At 43.6% G+C, this 19,359-nt stretch overlaps 1 protein-coding gene across 1 annotated transcript; it reads left to right on the forward strand.

Annotated features, from left to right (window-relative positions):
- The first annotated feature begins 3,429 nt into the window (after positions 1-3,429).
- LOC109973890 (B cell scaffold protein with ankyrin repeats 1) lies at positions 3,430-18,132 on the forward strand. Its single transcript, XM_020623758.1, has 15 exons — positions 3,430-3,487; positions 3,938-4,333; positions 5,851-5,990; positions 6,075-6,213; positions 6,312-6,454; positions 8,029-8,143; positions 8,374-8,570; positions 12,445-12,505; positions 12,755-12,964; positions 14,663-14,722; positions 15,746-15,912; positions 17,134-17,197; positions 17,377-17,406; positions 17,622-17,701; positions 17,843-18,132. The coding sequence occupies exons 1-15, from the start codon at positions 3,475-3,477 to the stop codon at positions 17,873-17,875; spliced, it is 1,848 nt and encodes a 615-aa protein (XP_020479414.1). The 5' UTR covers positions 3,430-3,474; the 3' UTR covers positions 17,876-18,132.
- The last annotated feature ends 1,227 nt before the right edge of the window (positions 18,133-19,359 follow it).

Consider the following 19,359-nt stretch of genomic DNA (forward strand, 5'->3'; position numbering starts at 1 on the left):
ATGACCATGATGTTAACCAGACGCTGTGGCCTTCCCAGTCACCAGGTCTCAGCCCAGTTGAACAGCTATGGGAGATGCTGACGTGATGTATTTGAGGCTATAGCTCATATGATGTCAAAAAGAAAACCAGGCAGCTTAAGTTTTATTTTAAACATCACAGTCAGTCCTGCATTCAAGGGACTTGTTTTCCTTCTCACATTTGTAAAACATAAAATAAAACAGGTAATTAATGTATGAACCATAACACTCAGGAATACAAATGTGTACATATTCACACAGGAGGGTACACATAGTAAAATGATCTCTCTCCTCGCTGCTCTCCACGCCTCTGTAGTGCTGAAATACACACACCACCTGTTACTTTACACCTGTTTTGCTATACTTATTCTTATCAATAGGAATAGTGATGAAAAAAGCTAAATCACATGCTTTATAAATGTTGTAACACCTTATTGAAACACTTTCTTGGGTTTTAACTTCATTTGTCTCCTGTCTGTAACAGCACTGCTATAAATCATCCTCCATGAACATGATGGCTTTTGACTCCTTACTCCAAAGGAGAGCTGCACAAGAATTCCTATATGCCTAGACTGTCTGTTTATGCATAAATGGCAAATAAAAACCTTGAATCTGGACTCTTGATGATGTCCAGTTTTTGTTCAGACTGTGGTAGAGAGGTGTTCATTCAACTGTTTGATTGTTTTAGAGGCTGTAGTTTGTGTGGCTGTTGAACTGTAATGCATTATTCAGAGAGGTGTTTCAATTATTTAGCTTAGTCTCATTGATATAAATGGGTGGAACAAGACAATAGAAAATCCATCACTATAAAAATAAATCACCTTAAGGCAATGAAATTGATCCGTTGATCAAGTAGCTCCCATAGTTCCCTCTGTTCCCTAGTACACAGCTGCACATCACCAAATGAAATCCTATAAGCATCAGCTGGAGCGACTGCACAAAAACCGGACTCACAAAGACGGGTTCCCTCAATACAAAGACACTTTAGGCTCAGCCTGGACCACTTACTATTCACAGGTCATTCAGTGTGGGTCCAGCAGTCCCAAAGCTGATCAATGCAACATCCTTTCATTCTTTCAAACCAAAATTGATTCCATCTCTAACAACCTAGCCACAGCCTCCTCCACTCTAGCTTCAGCTTTACCCTCCAAACAAATCAGCCTCTCAGCTAGTTTTCTCCAGTCTTCCCTGGTGACCTTTCCCACATCATGACCAGAATGAAAATTACCACCAGCCCCCAGGGACCCAGTCCCTTGCAGCCTATTAAAGGGCTGCCTGCCAAACATCTGCTCACTCATAAATGTACTGTAAACTCCTCCCTCTGCTCCGGCCATATTCCTCTTGCCCCCCCAGCATCCTCATTAACCTAGGCCTCAGTGCAGCATTTGACACCATCAGTCAGTTCGTCTTCCTGTCTTGCCTAGAAACATCACTCAACATCGCAAACACTGACCAAATCTCACAGACAAACAAAGATACATAAGGATTAAAAGCTGTAAATCTTTGACTGCTCCTCTCAAACAAGGTGTTCCCCAGGGTTTGGTGCTTGGTCCCCTCCTCTTAATCCTTCCTCTAGGCAGCCTCATCCAAGAGCATGGTCTGAGCTTCATTGTTATGCTGATGACATACAGCTTTACATAGCCACCAGTTCCAGCACACCCAGAACTCACTCCACTTGTACAGCCTGGATGAAGTTAAAGCATGGATGCAGGGCAGCTTCCTTAAACTGAACAGCTCCAAGTCAAAAATAATAACCATCATCCCAAAATCCTTCACAAAACCCACCAGTAACTTTGCTCTCAGCAGTACTACGGTACTGTTTCCTGCCTTCAACCTTCACTGCAATTTTCAGCCGCAGAAACACTCATCCATGTTTTTGGATTACTGCATCAGCAGATTTAGGGGAATTCACAGCTACAGGATTTTCCTGTTATTTTAATTTTGGCAATTTCAAAGTATTTTCATCTATGTTGATAAAATTTTTTAAAACTACTTTTTAAAAAGTGTGCTGCGTCATTTGTCTCCATGTCACTAGTTATGGAAAGCAGCTGACTTTGATATCTTCACTATCAGGACTTGGTTTTATTTGAACTTGTTGCAGGATCATTCATTTCCTGTTTGGGAGTGAAGGTGTGTGGATCTACACGCACGGGAGTTGCATGGTCTGAGTCACCAGGTACACAGCATGGGCAACTTGAAATGAAAAAGTTCTCTCTGCTTTCACCTGTTCATTTTCTTTGCATTTGACCATTCCAATTACCCCACGGCAGCTCAAAGGAAATTAATGGTGACAACCTGCTATTAATGAGACGCCGGTGCTGCATGAGTCACTTGTTTGGCAGGTGTAGGCAGTTTAATGAAGCTCTGAATTTTACATTTCTCTTACTGAGAGATTGTGTGCGACTGCATAGTAGGTCAGAACGTCCCACAGCCTTTTTAATCTCTGCCCGTAGTGGAGACTTTCACACCAGATCATTAGCTTCAACATGCCTCAGGTTCTCCCATAGCTCTGCAGACGTAATGAAACTCTGTGAAAAATCTGACTCATGTTTTTCACCTTTCACTCACATGTTGTTATTTACTGGAGTTTTTTTTAAATATCCAGACCTATTCTTTTTTCTGGAATCCTTTTCCTGTTGTTCATTTTCATTTACTATAATAAACTAATCACGGTAAACGTTCTTAAGATGCTTTACGCAACGGTAAAGATGTATTAAAAGCCTGTATTTAGTCTGGCACATCATTTACAACGCAGGGTGATTTCGACCTCAGTGGGGGTTTGTCAGGGCAAAAACAATAAACCCAGATTGTTTACGCCCCGTATTATTTAGAGACAATACACCAGAAGTGTCAATAATGTCAAACACAGTTAAATAACGATCACAACAAAACATCCATATCATAAAATAAAAAGAGAAATCCTGACAACACTGCAAGCATTATGCATCAGTCTTAGTAATTATTCATAGAAAGGGCTTATAATTTATTCCCTCATTCATGATTTTGCCTGCTTGAGAGTGTCTGAAGAACAAGGTGAGACATTCTCATCTCACTGTGCCACCCTTCAGTGACTAAACATTATCTAGAATTTAGATTTTTTTTGTTATTTCATATTTTATAGCTATCAGGTTTGGTAGAACCAGCACCTGTAACATGTCGGCAGTGAACTAAACATTGTACGTCCAAAGCACATGGTCAGCTTTGGGCCTAGTACACTGACTGTCAGTGGAGGGACACTGACTAAACTACCCATAGTTGCTGCCAGTGAATTTGTAAAGTTTTGTGAAAAACAAATCCTCACTTCTTCCTTGTCACCAGCACAGAGAACAGGATCCAATTTTTTGTCCTCTCTGGAGCAGCAGGAAACTCCCTCTTATCTGAGCTCCTCTTGATAATAGCTGCGCTGTTTTCCATGTCACTGTGAAGTCAGACCTGCAGACCAACAGCAGTGTAGCCATGAGCCAGACAGGTAAGCTATCCTTTTACATTATTTATGTCATAAGTCGCTGTTACACACATTTTACTGGGGCAATGAAAATGATTAATTGCTTTAATATACGAGTATTGATTATATTATGTATGGTTCTCCACAGTGGCCAGAGCAACACTGTTCATAATGGTACACCATGTCTTGGAACGATGTTGAAAAATGTCACAGTAAAAATTGGTGCTTTTTTAATGACAAAGATTTCCTCTTCTGGACCTTCTTCACAGAGTTTATTATTATTTAGTTTATTTATTTTAATATGCTACTCTGACAGTGAAAGCAGAATTAGTTTTCCATTAAATGAGTCAGCTGTAGAAAAGTCTGGAAACCTTTGCTATAAATGTATGTTATGCAGCCTAAATGTTTAGATAAAATAGGGAGAAAATGATGTTTTGTTGCCCATTTTTAACAGAATATGCCTTTATCTTGTAGCTGAGGAGCTGCTAATCATCTATGAGAGCGAGGCAGAGCAGTGGGCCACCTACCTGCAGTCAGTCTTCAGTGGTGCCCTCTCTGAGGCTGGGATCTGCTGCTATGACATTTCAACAGTGTCCAGCCAGAGAGACGACTTCCTCGTGCTGGCCCAGTACACTTGCAAGCTCCTGATCCTTTCCAAAGGCATGCTGGAGGGTCTGTGCCAGATGCGACGCTTCTTCCTGGCCCGTGTGTTGAGTCCTTCAGACCATGTGGTGGTGCTGCTGTGTGGGGTGAAGAGTCTGAGCCCACTGCTGGAGCTAGTGCCCCTGAACGGTGATGAGTGCCTGCAGATCTCCAGTGACCAAGACGCTCATGAGTACCTAGCCTCTGTGACTGGCATTGTCAGAAAAGGTATGGCATCATTTTAACTAGAGATTATTTTAGCTAAAGTGCAAAATAAATCTCACCACATCTGGCAACCTCTGCAAAAACTATTAAGCATTTCCTTTAGCAACATCTTTCTACTAAAAAAAGGAGAACAGAAGTAACAGCCTCATTTCATACTGATCCTATTGTAACTACAAATGATGCAGGTACCAACCAGGAAATATGTAGGTGCCATGGCAAATGGGGTCAGTTGCTTGCAAATCTAATAATATTAAAATCACTTTTGTTTCCCCATAACTTTACTATCTGAACACTTCTTCTACATCTTTGACATTGCAAAGTAGAAATTCTTTTCAGTGTTTCCAACATAATTTAATCTTGACAGTGTTATTTAGAACATGCACTCATAGTCCACTGAAGCTCTAGTATGATAACCGTTATGATCAATTCAACTCAGCGTCTTCACAGGAGTTAGATACTGATATCTGTTCTTTCTAAGCAACAGCAACATATCAGCCCATTGAACACCAGTAATATAAGTATGTTAATGCATGACAGCGTGTCTCCTTCAGGAAGAATTTCACATGGCCTCTCTGTTTTTCTGCCCTAAATGCGAGTAAAAAAAAGAATGCTCGTTATTTCTGAGAGCGCCTGAGCAGCAGCTTGGGAGCATTTTTACTGACTTTTTTCTGGAGAACCGTGTGGTGAAGATTGGCATCCAGTATTTCTCAGCAGTAGCTGCAGGTGAGACTGTGCAGCTCTACAGTAGCATGTCCTCATCTTCCTCACTAATCATCCTCTGCCTCCTTCCCTGTTTTTCCTAATTACACTATTTGTATAAAATCATATAGCGGTGGAGGCAGCTTCTAGATAAACGGGTGTGTTCGCAGGAGGGACATCTGATGCAAGTTGTCTGTCTTTCCTCTTTTGCTACAACTGATTTCTTGTCACGGGCCATGCAAATTCAAGTGCACTTGGCATCACTTCGTCACACTGATACAGTATTATGGTTCAGGCCAGGATCCCATGATCAGTAATATTTTAACTCAGAAGTACATTCACTATTCAAAGCAGATGATGCTGTTTGTTTGTTAGCTCGTGCGATACACATGCTGGATGAGCTTTAGTTTGCACAGGTGAAGAATGTTCCCTGCATGGACAGATAACAAAATCAACGGAGAGCCACGGCCACTGAAAAGTCAAACTTTCAGTGTGAATAGTATAAAGGTTAGGGCACCACCAAGAGATTACTTATGTTTATCAAATTTCAGAGCAATAGTTGCTGAAAGAGTTCACTGCAAACAACAAATGTAAATCTCATGCTAATGCCTGAGGAAGAGGTTCATTAAAGACAGCAGGATTAATCTTCTGGGGACCACAAAGGTCTTTCCACAGTGCTTTTGATATTTCAGCCTGGACCAAAGTGGTAGACCAACGTTGCCACCCCTCCCTTGCCTGGCTGAAGATGCACATAGCTAGCTTATCTGAAAGACACAAGTGTTGGTGTTTCAGTATGACATCCTGTTTTTTTTTTATTGGAGTGTCAGCCACAGCAGCAAATGCCAACCCCCTGACACACAGACCATCAGGATCAGAGCAAAAGATGGAACGACTGCATTCAAACGGAGCCCAGAGCATCAGGTCCAGCACTGTGGCCGTTCCTTCCCGAGTCCAATGCAGGGTAAGACATTCGTCCAGCCAGTAGTGAGCCTTCTCTTTTTGTTACACAGCTGCACTGCAGTTGACTGTGCTGTCACGTTGGCAGAGCTCCACAGAGGTGTTCATACTTTTGAAAAAGGAGGCGGCTGGGAGCAACACTGAAGTGGAGTTCACCAGCGAGAATCACACTCTGAGAGTGAAGCCTGTCGGCTGGAACCAGCAGACCCTGTGTGTTAACGCACCAGGTGAACACCACGATATGAAAAAGATGAGAAATACATTTTAAAGTGAGAGCTTTACTCAGCCAGATTCTTTTTGGACCTGCCTGTGTTTTCTATTGCAGATTTTCCAGCAGGGAATGTGAGAGTGACTGTGTATAGTAACGGGGTGCCGCTGGGCAAGGCACAGCTGCAATACTACAGCAGCATGGAGGAGGTCGCCTGCCTCCTGTCAAGGGCAGCGGACCCTGTAGACTTCATGTGTCAGGTAGAGCTACAGTATTAAAGAGCTTTTCCACTTGAAAGAATAGCCACATTTTCATAGTGGAGCTCTGTGAAAACAGATGTATAATGTCATTGACAAGTCTGAGAAAATCACCCCGATCACATTAAGACGGTGGTTTTCCCTGATCATCTCATCAAGGGCATTTAGCATAGATATAAACACATGAGCTGCTGCTGTTCATTGCAGCGATGCAGCAGTACAGCTGCCATGTTGGTACAGGGAGGCTCCTAATGTGTTTATCTACAATCATCCTAACCCACTGAATTTACAGTTGTTTGGTTTATTACAAATTCCAACTAATGTATTTATGATATGGCATCAAAACAGTTCATCTTTTGTGTTTAATGATATTCTGTTAGTTTATGATTAAAAATTAACCATAAGTATATTTTACATCTTACTGCATCACATACTTTTTCTAACAGACTTAAAATATTAATACATGTAAAACAACTGGAATATTTGGTTATATTGGAAATATTGGTTGCATTATGGGAAATGTAGGAGGATAGAGCTTGTCTTCATTCAAAAGTTCATTGAAACCAAAATCTAATTGAAATACACTCAGCTGTCAGTTTATTAGGTACACCTTGGTCAAACTAGGTCAGTCTAATCCAACAGTGCTGCTGTAAATCCTGCTTCATGTGGCTGCTACAGTACGGTGCAGATATGTAATCACCTGTAGTTTGTCCTGCTTTGTGCAGAGAGGGGTTTGTTATTTAGCTCAGTGTCTTTGAAATAAAAGGCATGGGCACAATACCTTTAAAATAATCATGCGGCTGAGTCATCACCTCTGCAAAAGAAGACACAAGCAGATAAACTCACATGAAGACAAACAGCAAAGCCCGATAGTTTCAAAGATGTATATTGTTTCCCAGCTTTATTTGATTAAGCGGTAAAACAGAAAGCAAGTGTGCCATTACACAGAATTAATTTGTTTGTAGAGAACGAGCCCTGAGTGAACCTCACAGTGTATTCAAATACCTCCAGTCAATCATTGATTTAGTAATGGAGGAAAGTCATTCACTGCAGTTCTTTTCACTCTGTCCTTAATCAGAGTAACTCAGGCACTTCCACATGTTGTGTTACTCAGTGACTCATCGTTATGTAACCCAGTTACAAAATGTAGTCGATCACGACCCCAAAACGCTGCTCATTATCGATCCACTCCACCCCATTTGAAAGGCTTGGAAAAACAAAAGAGAAATTGAATCAGCGTCTTTCTGCTGATGTTTACGTGCGCTCGTTTCTCATCTCCATCCTGAAATTGAAGAGGCGGCAGGTTTCAGCCTCCTTTAGGCCACTTGATTTGATTAGGGCTCTTTTTGCTGAAGAGGCAAACTTGAGCGCTGCCAAAAGAAGAATTTGCCAAGAGGATTTTGAGCTAGGAATCTGCTTATACTTCAGCATATGATCCAAATACCCCGACTGGTTCAGGTGCTGCTTTTTATTCATCAAATGTAAATTTCAGTTAGTCATTTACTTGTATTAGTGCTGAAAAGGGTCCAGACCTCAACAAACGATTTCAGAATGTGGTCTGTTTGTCTGGATTTCAGGCTCTGCGGGTGTCTTCTGTGGAGCAGCTGGATCAGAAGCTGTACTCCATGTTTTTAAAGAGAATGCCCACTGGAGGCTTTCAGGGACTGCACTATGAAAACACACATGAGACAGGTACAGTGATGTCAGAGCGCTAGCTTGAGCCTCTGTGGAACATTCACACAGTGATGTATAAGCAATGAGACCATCTCAAACAATTTGCTGTATTATTAGAAGCTGTCTTTCTCTGACTCTCTTGGATGTGTTCGATTATTCATGTTACATCAGGTCAGCTTGAAGTTATCACCTGGAAATGAAGTAACAGAAGAAGTGTGTACAAATATCTATCTTTCTCTCCACATCAGAGCGCCACCACGCAGATATACCATCACTCCTCCACTTTGCTGCCCAGTTTGGATTCAGAAGTGTCTCCAAACTGCTGCTGCAGTGTCCAGGTGCTGAGCGAGCACTGCACACAGCCAACCGCCACGGACAGACCCCCGCCGAGGTTGCCCAGAGTCACGGCCACACAGAGCTTCACGTCTTACTGAAGGAAACACTGGTAACCTGTTTATGCCCCTATATCCTCTGCAGTGTTTTCCTTTTTATTTCTCTGACATATAATTTGCATTTCCTCCAGCTGGAATTCATTCTTGCAGCATGCTAGAGAACAGTGGATGGGTAGTAACCCCCACACTGTCTCATCCTGAACATGCTCGGCCTGCGAGGCTCCTAATGGAATAACCCCGCAGAGACCAGAAAGCCTGTATTTGTTCATGCATGCACAACGGCTCACAGCGCAGGTTGTCTGCATATAGTCAGACAATTAATGTTGCCACTTCTTGCTGCCATTTTCTCATGTTAATAGAGACAGCCTCTTTCTGCTCAATCTGCCATTTTGTTGTGCAGATACAGTGACACAAGCGCACACTCGCTAATGAGCACCAAACCAGATTTAATAGATCCCCGTCACGCATGCACATCCCTTTATCTGATCAACCTGGAGGACACTAGACTCATGTTCTTTTCAATGCTAATTTCATTAGGCAGTGAGAACATTATCATTAAAAAACATGATGCTTCGGTGACATAGCCAAGACAGCTTGTTCAAAACACCATCACCTCTGTTGTGTCCTGCAAATACTACATGTGGTAAGAAACCGTGGGTGTGTTTCTGTTTCATAGAAAAAGAGACCTTGTAGTCTGACCCTGATGGTGAGCCAGGTCTGTGCCATCGAGGAGCCTCTTCTACCAAGCAAACAGCTGCTGCTGAAATTACAAAGCACATCAGCTTGGTTAGTTGGTGTGCTTTGGTCTTTGCTCCTTTAGTATTAGTATTTTCTTTGGCCGGGCAGTTTCATTAATTCATCTGCAGCATTCCCCGCACCTCCAATTAATCAGCCCATGATGCATCAGTGATTTGGGCATCCGGGTAGCAGCACTTGGTCAATAAATCCTAGATGGATCGGTCCCCTGCCTCACACGCAGGCTGAATCGCTCACAGGGCCTACGTCAGATCCACTCGTCTGCCCTGGCACCACACTTCTTTGTTAATTAGCTGTGAACTGCTCCAGAGGGGAAACTGAATTATTCAGGGAGAACATAACTAGATTACAAAAATAGAAAATGCTCCACTGTTATTTGTGATGTTTATGTCCTCAGATGGCAGTGTTATGTTTGCTCATAGTAATTACTAACAAACACACACTGCCCTTATTTAATATTTCCAATACTGGGTCACAAATTTGGCCGAGGTGTCGCTTGGTAGTTTCTGTAGATGGACTCTGCTCCTACCAAGATTTCAGGACATGCTCTCAGATGTATAGCAGAACATTATAAAACACAAATGAGCTGGCAACTCTAAGGCCTTCCACAGACTACAAAGAGCTGTTTATGTGTTGCATGCTGTGTTTGTGTACCACAGACTCGTATCCATTGTCAGAAGAGCCAAATTAGATGACGTCCTTTGCTCTAGTCCTGAATTTGTTGCTTCCTCTGACCTTTTTTTGTTTGGTCAGTAACTGTGCATTCATTATCAACAGACTCCAGAGATTTGTTTATCATTTGACTGGTACAGTCATCCTGGTGCTGAGAAACAAACTGTCCAGCTACTGGATGGATACTGGTCCTGACAGTCATGGTCCCCAGAAGATGAAATCCACTAACTTCTCAAGTCTGTTTTTGCTTATCCAGAGATATACAATGGGTGAATCCCAAATCTCTTAACTGCATCCATGTTCCCCTCCCTTGTGCCTTAGTCCAACCCACATAAGATACAAGGAAACGTTTGTAGAGACATGGGACGTCTTTTCCTTCAGTTCTTCATTTGAAGTGCGACCACACCAGTTGATTTCAAATAAAGGGCTGTGTCTGTCCATAAAGGACTTCCCCCAAGGGTAGTCTTATGTATGCTTGCTCATGGCTCCTCCAGCAGCCTCCTCATTCCTTGATCCTCAGAACAGGAAAAGCAGCTTTGGGCCGTTGGTTAAGATTCAGGTAAAATGAGAACAGAGGAGTGAAGGAACAATTAAATTGTGTTTAAACTAGCATGGCTGCTAGCGTGGCTTTGTCTTATAATAACAACCAATAATTATATGTCATTAAATTACAAAACACATGTACAAATAATTAGGCTAATTTACAGTTTAAAGTTAATTTACTCATCAAAATGTTGGTGAGTACTGGACGTCACGGCTGAGGTTCAAACAAGTCATCCACAAGTTAGATTGCTTTGAATTAAAATGACCTTTTAAACAGGGTAACTAAACCTGTAATCCATTACATTCTTGAGGTAACATCCCAGCGCTGGTAATAACCTACTTTAATGTATGTTTAGTGTTAAAGAACTCTAACACTTAACTGAGTAAATATAGTTTGAAGTGTGAAATCTTTATTTGCCTGCTGAGCTGACCACTTTTTATTTTGTCCATGCCTAGAAAAACCAGCTGGGCAGATTTTGCCTATATTGCACTTACGTGATGAGTTCCGTTACTCTCTGCAGTTGGCCGTGCATCAAGCGCTCCTACTCTGACACCACTATGTCAAAAGACAGTGAGCATGCTGGCAGCGAGAGCCAAGACCAGCCAGCCTGTGGATCGATCATTTCAGCTGCTGAAGCAGATCTGCGTTCCTCATACCAGACTAAATTCACTTGAGCTGTGCTCTCCCTTGTCTGAGGCACTGCTGCTTGGATCACAGTGGTGAAACTCAATTTATCTGGAACGCCTGGGGCTCCTGCAGCTTCAGACATCTGTAAGATGATTTAGCATTTGCGGTTAGTAAATAAAATACCCGTCCCTTATTCAGGAATTACCTCTCAGGACACCACGCTGTGCCGAAGCACAGCATCCAGCTATTGTAATTCAACATTCAAGCTGCGGGGGTAATTAACCTGGCCCGTTTACCTGTTGGGCCTCATCTCTGTGCTGTTAAGTAATGCATTCACGGCTGCCACTAAATAATTTGCAGCAGGAGCAGGATAATACTGTAATTGAGTCGTGAGTGGCTGTGTTGCTTGGAAACTGCACACGGTGCGTGGCAGGTTGTGCTGAGGAGTTCTTGATCAAAGTGAGCTGGATCTCATTCTCTGCACAAATTTATTATTATTGACTGGGGGTTTTTTGTTACTGAACTGAATAGATTTAAATTGACAATAGAATTAAATGTAATCCCAAAGAATGATCACATGTATTAAGACAGAGTGTTTTGTTACTGTGATCCACAACACGGCTGAGCAGCTGTGTCCATACATGGTAACAACTATCAAATAACCACTTCTAACTTTTAGTTAATGGTGCAGCTTGTCAGAGGTCCACCAGTAACACAACCAGTGCAATATGAAGATCCACATCTCAATCTGTGGATGCAGTGTAAATATCAAACCAAGGGTCTCCAATTGCTCAGTAAATGATATGTTTGGACTGAAAGGGGACGATTGTCTGATTTCATAATTACCCCATCTGTCCCTCAGCATGTTATTAGCACAGAGGCCGACTCGGCAGCAGCTTCGCAGTCAGAGGGAAGACTGCGTTCTTCCAGGCAGCAGGCAGGGTTACAGCACACCTCTCTAAATTCCTGTTAGAAGCTCAAAATTGCTTTTCAGCAAGACAAGTCCAAGCAGACGAAAAGCCTCAGTTAATGAGTTGGAGTTTGTCACATCTGACATGAAAACACCGAATATTAAAGCTGGCAGATATCAGCCAGTAACAGATCTGGAAGACTGGTCGGTGGACAGCAGGTTCGGCTTCTGGGTTTCAGTTTTATGCTTTGGAAAGAGGATCCAGGTGAGAAAATGAGTCAACAGAAAGGATGCAGTGAGCTGTTGGAGGAGCTGTTCTACCCAAACTACAGTAGAAAATGCTCATCCTCAACACAGCACTCCTTACATTCTAACTCACCCCTACTGAGCTGTGTCTGTTTATGCTGTGTTGTTGCAGAAAATGCTCAGCTCCAAGGACAGCGGTGAAGCCGGAGTATATGAAATGATGTGCACAGCAGGTGAGTGAGGGGCTGCTGGGAAGTGGGAGGACAAAGGAAAGCCAGTAATGGACTTGTGTTTTTTCCTCCCCCAGCATATCATTATGCTGGGTTGCTGTTCTTTTCCGACCACTGAATATAATCCTCGTGCTGATGGGTACACCATGTACAGCTGCTTCCGATAAGCTGCGAAACGACAGTAGCACAAACAACATGCAGAACGTGATCATGACATTTAAGCAATCATGAAGTAAACACTTTGTGCATTAGGGAGTCCTTCCACCGCAGACGTACAGAAAGAGCAACAAGGAGAGGGGGGAGGGGAGGAGGATCTCTACACAGTACTGGGGGTGAACGATGAACGTGATACCATCCTGAACTCAACAAAGGCTGTGGTTATTGCCAATCGCCCACCAGCACCCACCCCCCGGCCTGAGAGCAGCCAGGTGAAGGAGGCCAAAACCCCTTACATCGCTCAAGGTAACTTGCTCTTCTGCTGTTCCACCGTTTTCATCTAAATCACAGACATGATAGAACTGCAGTAGAAAGAACACCGACTTATGCACAGTGTGTGTGTGTGTGTGTGTGGGTGTGCGTGTGTGTCTGGGGGGGGGCACATGTGGGAGGGAGGAAGTGCCTGGAATGTGCATCGCTGTTGTCAGTGGAGTGCTGCTCAATAGAGCTGAGAGGCTTTTTGCAGTGCAGTTTGTTTTGATTCCACAAACCACAAGACCACGGTCGCTCCCTGCTGCAAAACAAACAAAAGCCAGGAAAGAGAAAGGTCCATTTGCCTGCATCAGGAGCCGCAGACCCTAACTGTTCAATTTCAGCAGTGTGAATATTTCATGAAGACCAAACAACCAAAAGTGACTGGTATTATTAAGGCCTGTAAATCACCTACTGGCTGAGGCTTCACGTTTTCACTGAGCTAATGCAAACATGCTCACATGCATCCTTCAGACATTATTACACCTATTCCCCACCACCACTTATGCATTTAAAAAACAAAAATATGTCCAGTGAGCCCACCGGATTCCCAGTGGTGCTTACAAAACAAAACAGAGACTGAGTGCACCACTGAACTCTGTGCATCCCAACCATCCCCTCACTAACAGAGAGAGAGCTACCGGGCTGCCATCTGCAACCAATCTTAGCCAAACCAAGGCCAAGTCAGCCAGAATAAGTCATTACACATGTTTTCCATCGTCCTAGTCCCCAGAGCGCACAAGAGAAAGGAGAGGGATTTTGAGGTTTCCATCTATTGAGACAGTGGAGCTTTAAGCCACACGAGGATCGCATTTTGCTGCTCAGTCCCACTGACGCAGCGAACCATGTGAGAGCATGGTGAAGGATTAGGCAAGAAGCCAGTCACTGTACAAGTGGAAATAATGAGAAGTCTTCTGATGTTAGTGGCACTGAGTGAAAACACTGAAAATATGAATGAAATTTAATCCCACAGGGAGGAATTACTAGATGTAAACTTCACGGAAAGCGACGCACACGCACTGAGGCAAGGAAGAGCAAAAGCTCCAGCTCCAGCCATGTGTGGAGCTGCACACCACTCGCACTTCCATTCTGAATTAAGCCGTGAAGCCAGGCTCGGATCACGAGCAAGGCAGAAAAGAAAGACTGTGTCTGGACATGAAGTGGAAAAGACAGACACTGTCATGGAGGAAGCAGTCAGAGGTGGGATTATCTTACTGGGTGTGGATGGTGAATTTTAATCCAGCATCGGTCACACAGCCACAGCTCCACTGCCTCTGACAGCCAAACAGTGTGGCCTTTCATTCCATGTGCTCACTATCAAACCAAAAGCATCTGATTCAGCCCAGAACACACGGTGTGAGTCTTCGAGCTCCGGATCAGCAAATCTGCAACTTTACAAATATTCATATATTATTATTACATTTCTATATTCTGTAGCAGTGGTGTGTTTATCCACCAACTACACTTAACCAGGCACAGCCCAACTACAGGTTAATGCATTCATATTTAGCGAATGGCGCCATCTTGTGGAGAATCAGTTAAAGTGCAGGAGCACAATCCACCTCCAGAAATCAGTGGCATCACAGCAGGCTAGTACAAAATGGTCCAAACAGTTATAATAAATAATTAAATTGTCTGTATTGTAGTCTTCATATATAACAATAACAACTGGGAACTCCCCTGTATTTGCAGTGTTCCAGAAGAAGAAGACACCACAGGGAGACGATGTGTATTCACTTGCCACAAAAGAAGGTGAGTGTCAGGTAAATTGGAGAAAACATGAAAAATGCTGCTCAGTTAACATCACAGGAGACAGATTACAAGAAGGAAGGTGGACATGAGAGCAGCGGGGCCGACACAGGCTGATATTTAGTCTCTAAATGGACAAAGAACACTCATTAGAGACATAAGAGACATTTTCTCAGACTCTATTAGACACAGAAGAGAAGTTAATGGGATAACATGAAGCTAAGACGCCACTGGGACTTACTGTATGTCCTCTATGCCCGTTTCTTCTGACTTCAGTTTTAAGTGGACTGTAGTTGCACCCAGACACACCTCTGGGAGCCTGGCTTGTCCATAACTGCCACCGATTCCTGCTTGAACTGCACCAAGCCATCATGTTGAGCTCTGCAGGCTGTACATCTTTTACTCCTGCCAGCAGGACTTTTACTGTGCCACTGACTTTCACTGACTGCTCCCGTTCTGTTGAAATGACCTGCTGGATGGGATCGATTAATGATGACACACTTTGATCATTTGTGGTGTTTTGTCGAACAAATTAAATGACACGATCCTCACAGAGACATAAGCAGAACAGCAAAGTGATGGACACACAAAGAGTAAAAAAAAGTGAGCAGTACATTTAAATACAGTTGAGTGCCAAGAAAATAAAAGTAAAAAATAGGGTGATGGAGAGAAAGTGCTGCTACATCTGTGTACAGAGATACAAAGCAATTCATCTGATTTACTCTACTGTTAGTGGCACTGAATGACAGGTCCATAGATCATCACAGTCACCCAGAAAATGACTTTCCAGCCGCGTGACTCACTGGCATTACTGATGTGCTGGGGAAGAGAAACACATTACCGCCTCTGTGAGCGCCATCTCGCCCCTGTCTCTTCCCATTTCTGTCCGATTCCAAACAGAATCGCTTGTTTCATTTGTGATATTATACATGCAAACTAGTTTAACTTGTTTGCCACCTGTGTGGGGAGTTTTTCTGCTGTCTAGCACTAAAACTGTCAGATTTTCTGATGTTGTTTTTTTTGCAGCCGATGGGCGAAAAGACAGCATCTCTTCCACCTATGACACCGTTGGGCCAAACCAGTTGCACACGCTTCAGCAGCTCACTGAGGCAGGTTCGCTCTCTGTGGACGAGGCCCTGGAGCGTTTCAGCAACGGGCAGGGACGTCAGAGGGGCAGGGACGTCCTCCAGCAGGTAGGACTATCACACACTCTGACCACATTCACACTGGACCTGAACACGTAGGATGAAGCCCTAAGGAAACAATGAGCTCGTCTGATGCTCGTGCAACCTGCAAAACAGTCCCTGTACAGTATGTAAGGATTAGTAGCAGAGGAGAAATAGTGAACAGCCACTTTTCACGGTTTGTCTCACCTTTTTTCACAGTACAACAAAATGCAGGGGCTGTGTCCTCAAGCTCCTGTTTAACACCCACAAAAGACCAATGATTGGTCAACCTGTGTGTCTGTTGTCAGTGACTTCAGTGTTGATTTTACTGCTTTTAGTAACTGAAAGGCATCAGGATGAACGTCTTGCAGATAATAAGATAAAGTGAAGTCTGGTTATTCTTCTGCTTCTTTTACAGCAGCTGACAAAGAGAATCTAGTTCTAAAACGAGCTCTAACTGAACCTGGGTCTATGGGCTAATTAGGGGAGTGGGGGACAGGTGTGCTGGCTGTTGATTATCAGGTGACTCTGGAGCGGCGGGACGAGCCAGGGACACCCGCTGAGCAGGGAGGGACCGGCACAACAGACAAATACGACAGCTGGCTACAGTTTCCATATGAACGTTAATTTAAACTGGGCCGCCAGCCTTTTTCACAGATGATACAGAGCCATTGTTAATGGCATTGTTCCACCTGTTTCTTTTTAAAATACTAACTTACAAGTGCATTCAACATGTTCAGTAAACGTATTAAATACTATCACAACATATACTTAGAATATCAAACATAAGTAGAGAAATGTCAGTATGTTCCACACACACACACACACACACACACACACACACACACACACACACACACACACACACACACACACACACACACGGCTTCATCTTTAACAATTAAATGTCAAATGGTTTTCAAATAGTAACTGTACAGCTGTCAAAACGTGTCAAGAAGCAAAATAAATGGAAATATGTAATGGATGTAAGTGACACACAACACACTGCAGTATGTGTCACAAAGCAATGACAAGGAGGCTGATGACATCAGTGGACCCACCTTTGCTCATTTATTCCGCTCCGGTTGTTGCACATTTCAACATTATCTGCAGATGGTCAGCTTTCCACTGGACCTCTGTGACAGCACCTGATCCTGTCCTCACCCGGTGCAAACACAAAACCCCATGATATGTAAATAAACAGACACTTTCAGACTGATATTAAAGCACTGCTCTTTGGCCTCACAGGAGATGCTGAGTCAGCCGCCAGCCAGCCTCATCAACAACGGAGGCGACGGCGACGGTGTCTATGGTAAATACTCCTCCATCCTGGGTATGAGGGCTAAACTGTATTGTCACTGCAGGTTTCGGGGAACTTGACATAAAAATAAACACCACACAGAGCAGTAGAAGTTCAACTGAATCAAGGAGGCACCTTAAGGTGACTGTGTTAAAGTGTAAGTGGCTTAGAGATGCTTCTCTCCCCCTCAGATAAAATCAGCGCCGCTCGTCACACGCCAAGTGAGTCTTTACAAGCTTCTCTCAGACTAAACCAGTTTGCACACCTTTGTAGTTTATCCAGTCACTGTGGCACTGGTGGGGAATTAATCCTCAGGGTGTTTAATCACATCCCCAGTGCCGTGTTTTGATCTAGTCAGTCTCACTTGCACTAAATGGGAGTCTGTTATTTCCTTTTCCTGAACATCTCTGTTCCTCTGTGGATCAATTCTCCTCAGGCGTTTCAGGGAATGACAGCCGAAGAGGCAGCCGAGCGGCAGAGTCTGACTTTTACAGCAAGCCACTTAGAGAACAGCATGTAAGTTTACTTCACCTGCTGAAGGAGAGCTTGGCAGAAGAGCAGATGAAGGTCTTAACTGAGTTTACAAGATACTGTACTTTACTGGGAAGTGGCAACCAGTGAAACCAGTGACAGGTGTCCGTCTGAACTGTTTTACAGTCACATTTCTTGTGGAAAGCTGACAAACAGTGAAGGGAAGAATGAAAACAACCGGTGAATCCAGATTTACTCGAGCTCATCAGCTGTGTCACCTTTTCCAGATCTACACGCTCCGTCACTCCACAAAGCTTCAGCTCTGCCAGTGTCTCATCTGTGTAAATACACCAGTATTTGCTTTTAATTGTTATTAGATTTGCTTTGTAAATAGAGATGAAACATTCCTCTACTATAGAGCACAAAACGCCCATTTTCAGCATCAGTTCCATCTCAATTTTGCCAAGTGTACTTTGTTTTCCTTGTCATTAAATACTCTAATTCTAAATTAAAAAAACTTCTCATGATACACGTGTCCTGTTCCCTTATCTTTAACACTTGTACTGTTCATGAAACCTTCACTGGGTCAAAGTAAATCACCTCTTAAAAAGGCTCAGAAGAATAAATACTCAGGAAAGTCTTCTTGAGCTACACAACCCTGAGCCTCTAGAGGGCGCTGCATGTCTAAATAAATCCACCACACCTCCAGAGCGCCACACAAGCACCTGCTGACCTCAAGCTATGGAACGACAGTGTGTGTCCATGAACATCAGTACCTTGTCACACACAGGAAATGGGTTTAATCACAGTTTGCATCCGCCAAGACGCATCGACATGAATGGATGAAGCACCCAAAACGGTCCAAGCTCCGCAGAGCAGCGCTGCGCCAGTCCAACCAGGCTTTACGCTCCTGGGAGACTCATCCTGTTTGGCTGCGGGCATCTGGGTGTGAAAAACAGCTTTACAACAACTCAATAAAGTCTGAAGAGGCCGTTTTAAACCACGTCTGTTGGGTTTCTCATTAATAAACATTTCCTGTATAGACTTGTCAAAACTCTGAATTTGCTGTGATTTACGAAACTATTCAGGAAACCACACAAACGCACACGCTCTGCCTCACACACACAGATACGGGTTTGTTGGTACAGCCCAGCCTGGGCCTGAATGAATGAGTGGGAGCTGCATGGGGAATTCAGTGAATGCGGGGCTAAATCCGAGCTCAGTCTTGAAACGCAGGCAGAGGCCGCGCTACGTGCCAACAAAGCAGCTGGGTACACGCCGGGCACATTTTTCTGTTCAACCATGCTCTTTGTGAATAATATGTCCTAATGCCGTCCCTGCCCAGACCTGCCAGTTAGCCTTTGGAGATGATCTGGCTTCAGGACCCCATGGCATTTGAGGCATATGTTTGCCTGTCACCTGCTGACTATATTTCAGCCTGTGCGTCAGGCGTGGCCACCGAGATAGGCCTCGATTCACTGTGTGCAAACATCCGAGCACGGGCACGAGGACTGATTCCCCAGTCGCAGAGAGACGAGCTTCACTGGCATGTGCGCAAGCAGCACATCAGAAACAAAGGAGCACAGACTCACTGTTCATCAGAGAAATGTCATCCAGACTCTCATGGTCTGTCTCCTGTAAATTCATTGTTATGTCTAGATTCAATAGTGAAATTAAAAGTTTCTCAGCACATCTGTTCAGGT

This window comes from Monopterus albus, unplaced genomic scaffold (assembly GCF_001952655.1).
Source record: "Monopterus albus unplaced genomic scaffold, M_albus_1.0 scaffold309.1, whole genome shotgun sequence".
Lineage (NCBI taxonomy): Eukaryota > Metazoa > Chordata > Actinopteri > Synbranchiformes > Synbranchidae > Monopterus > Monopterus albus.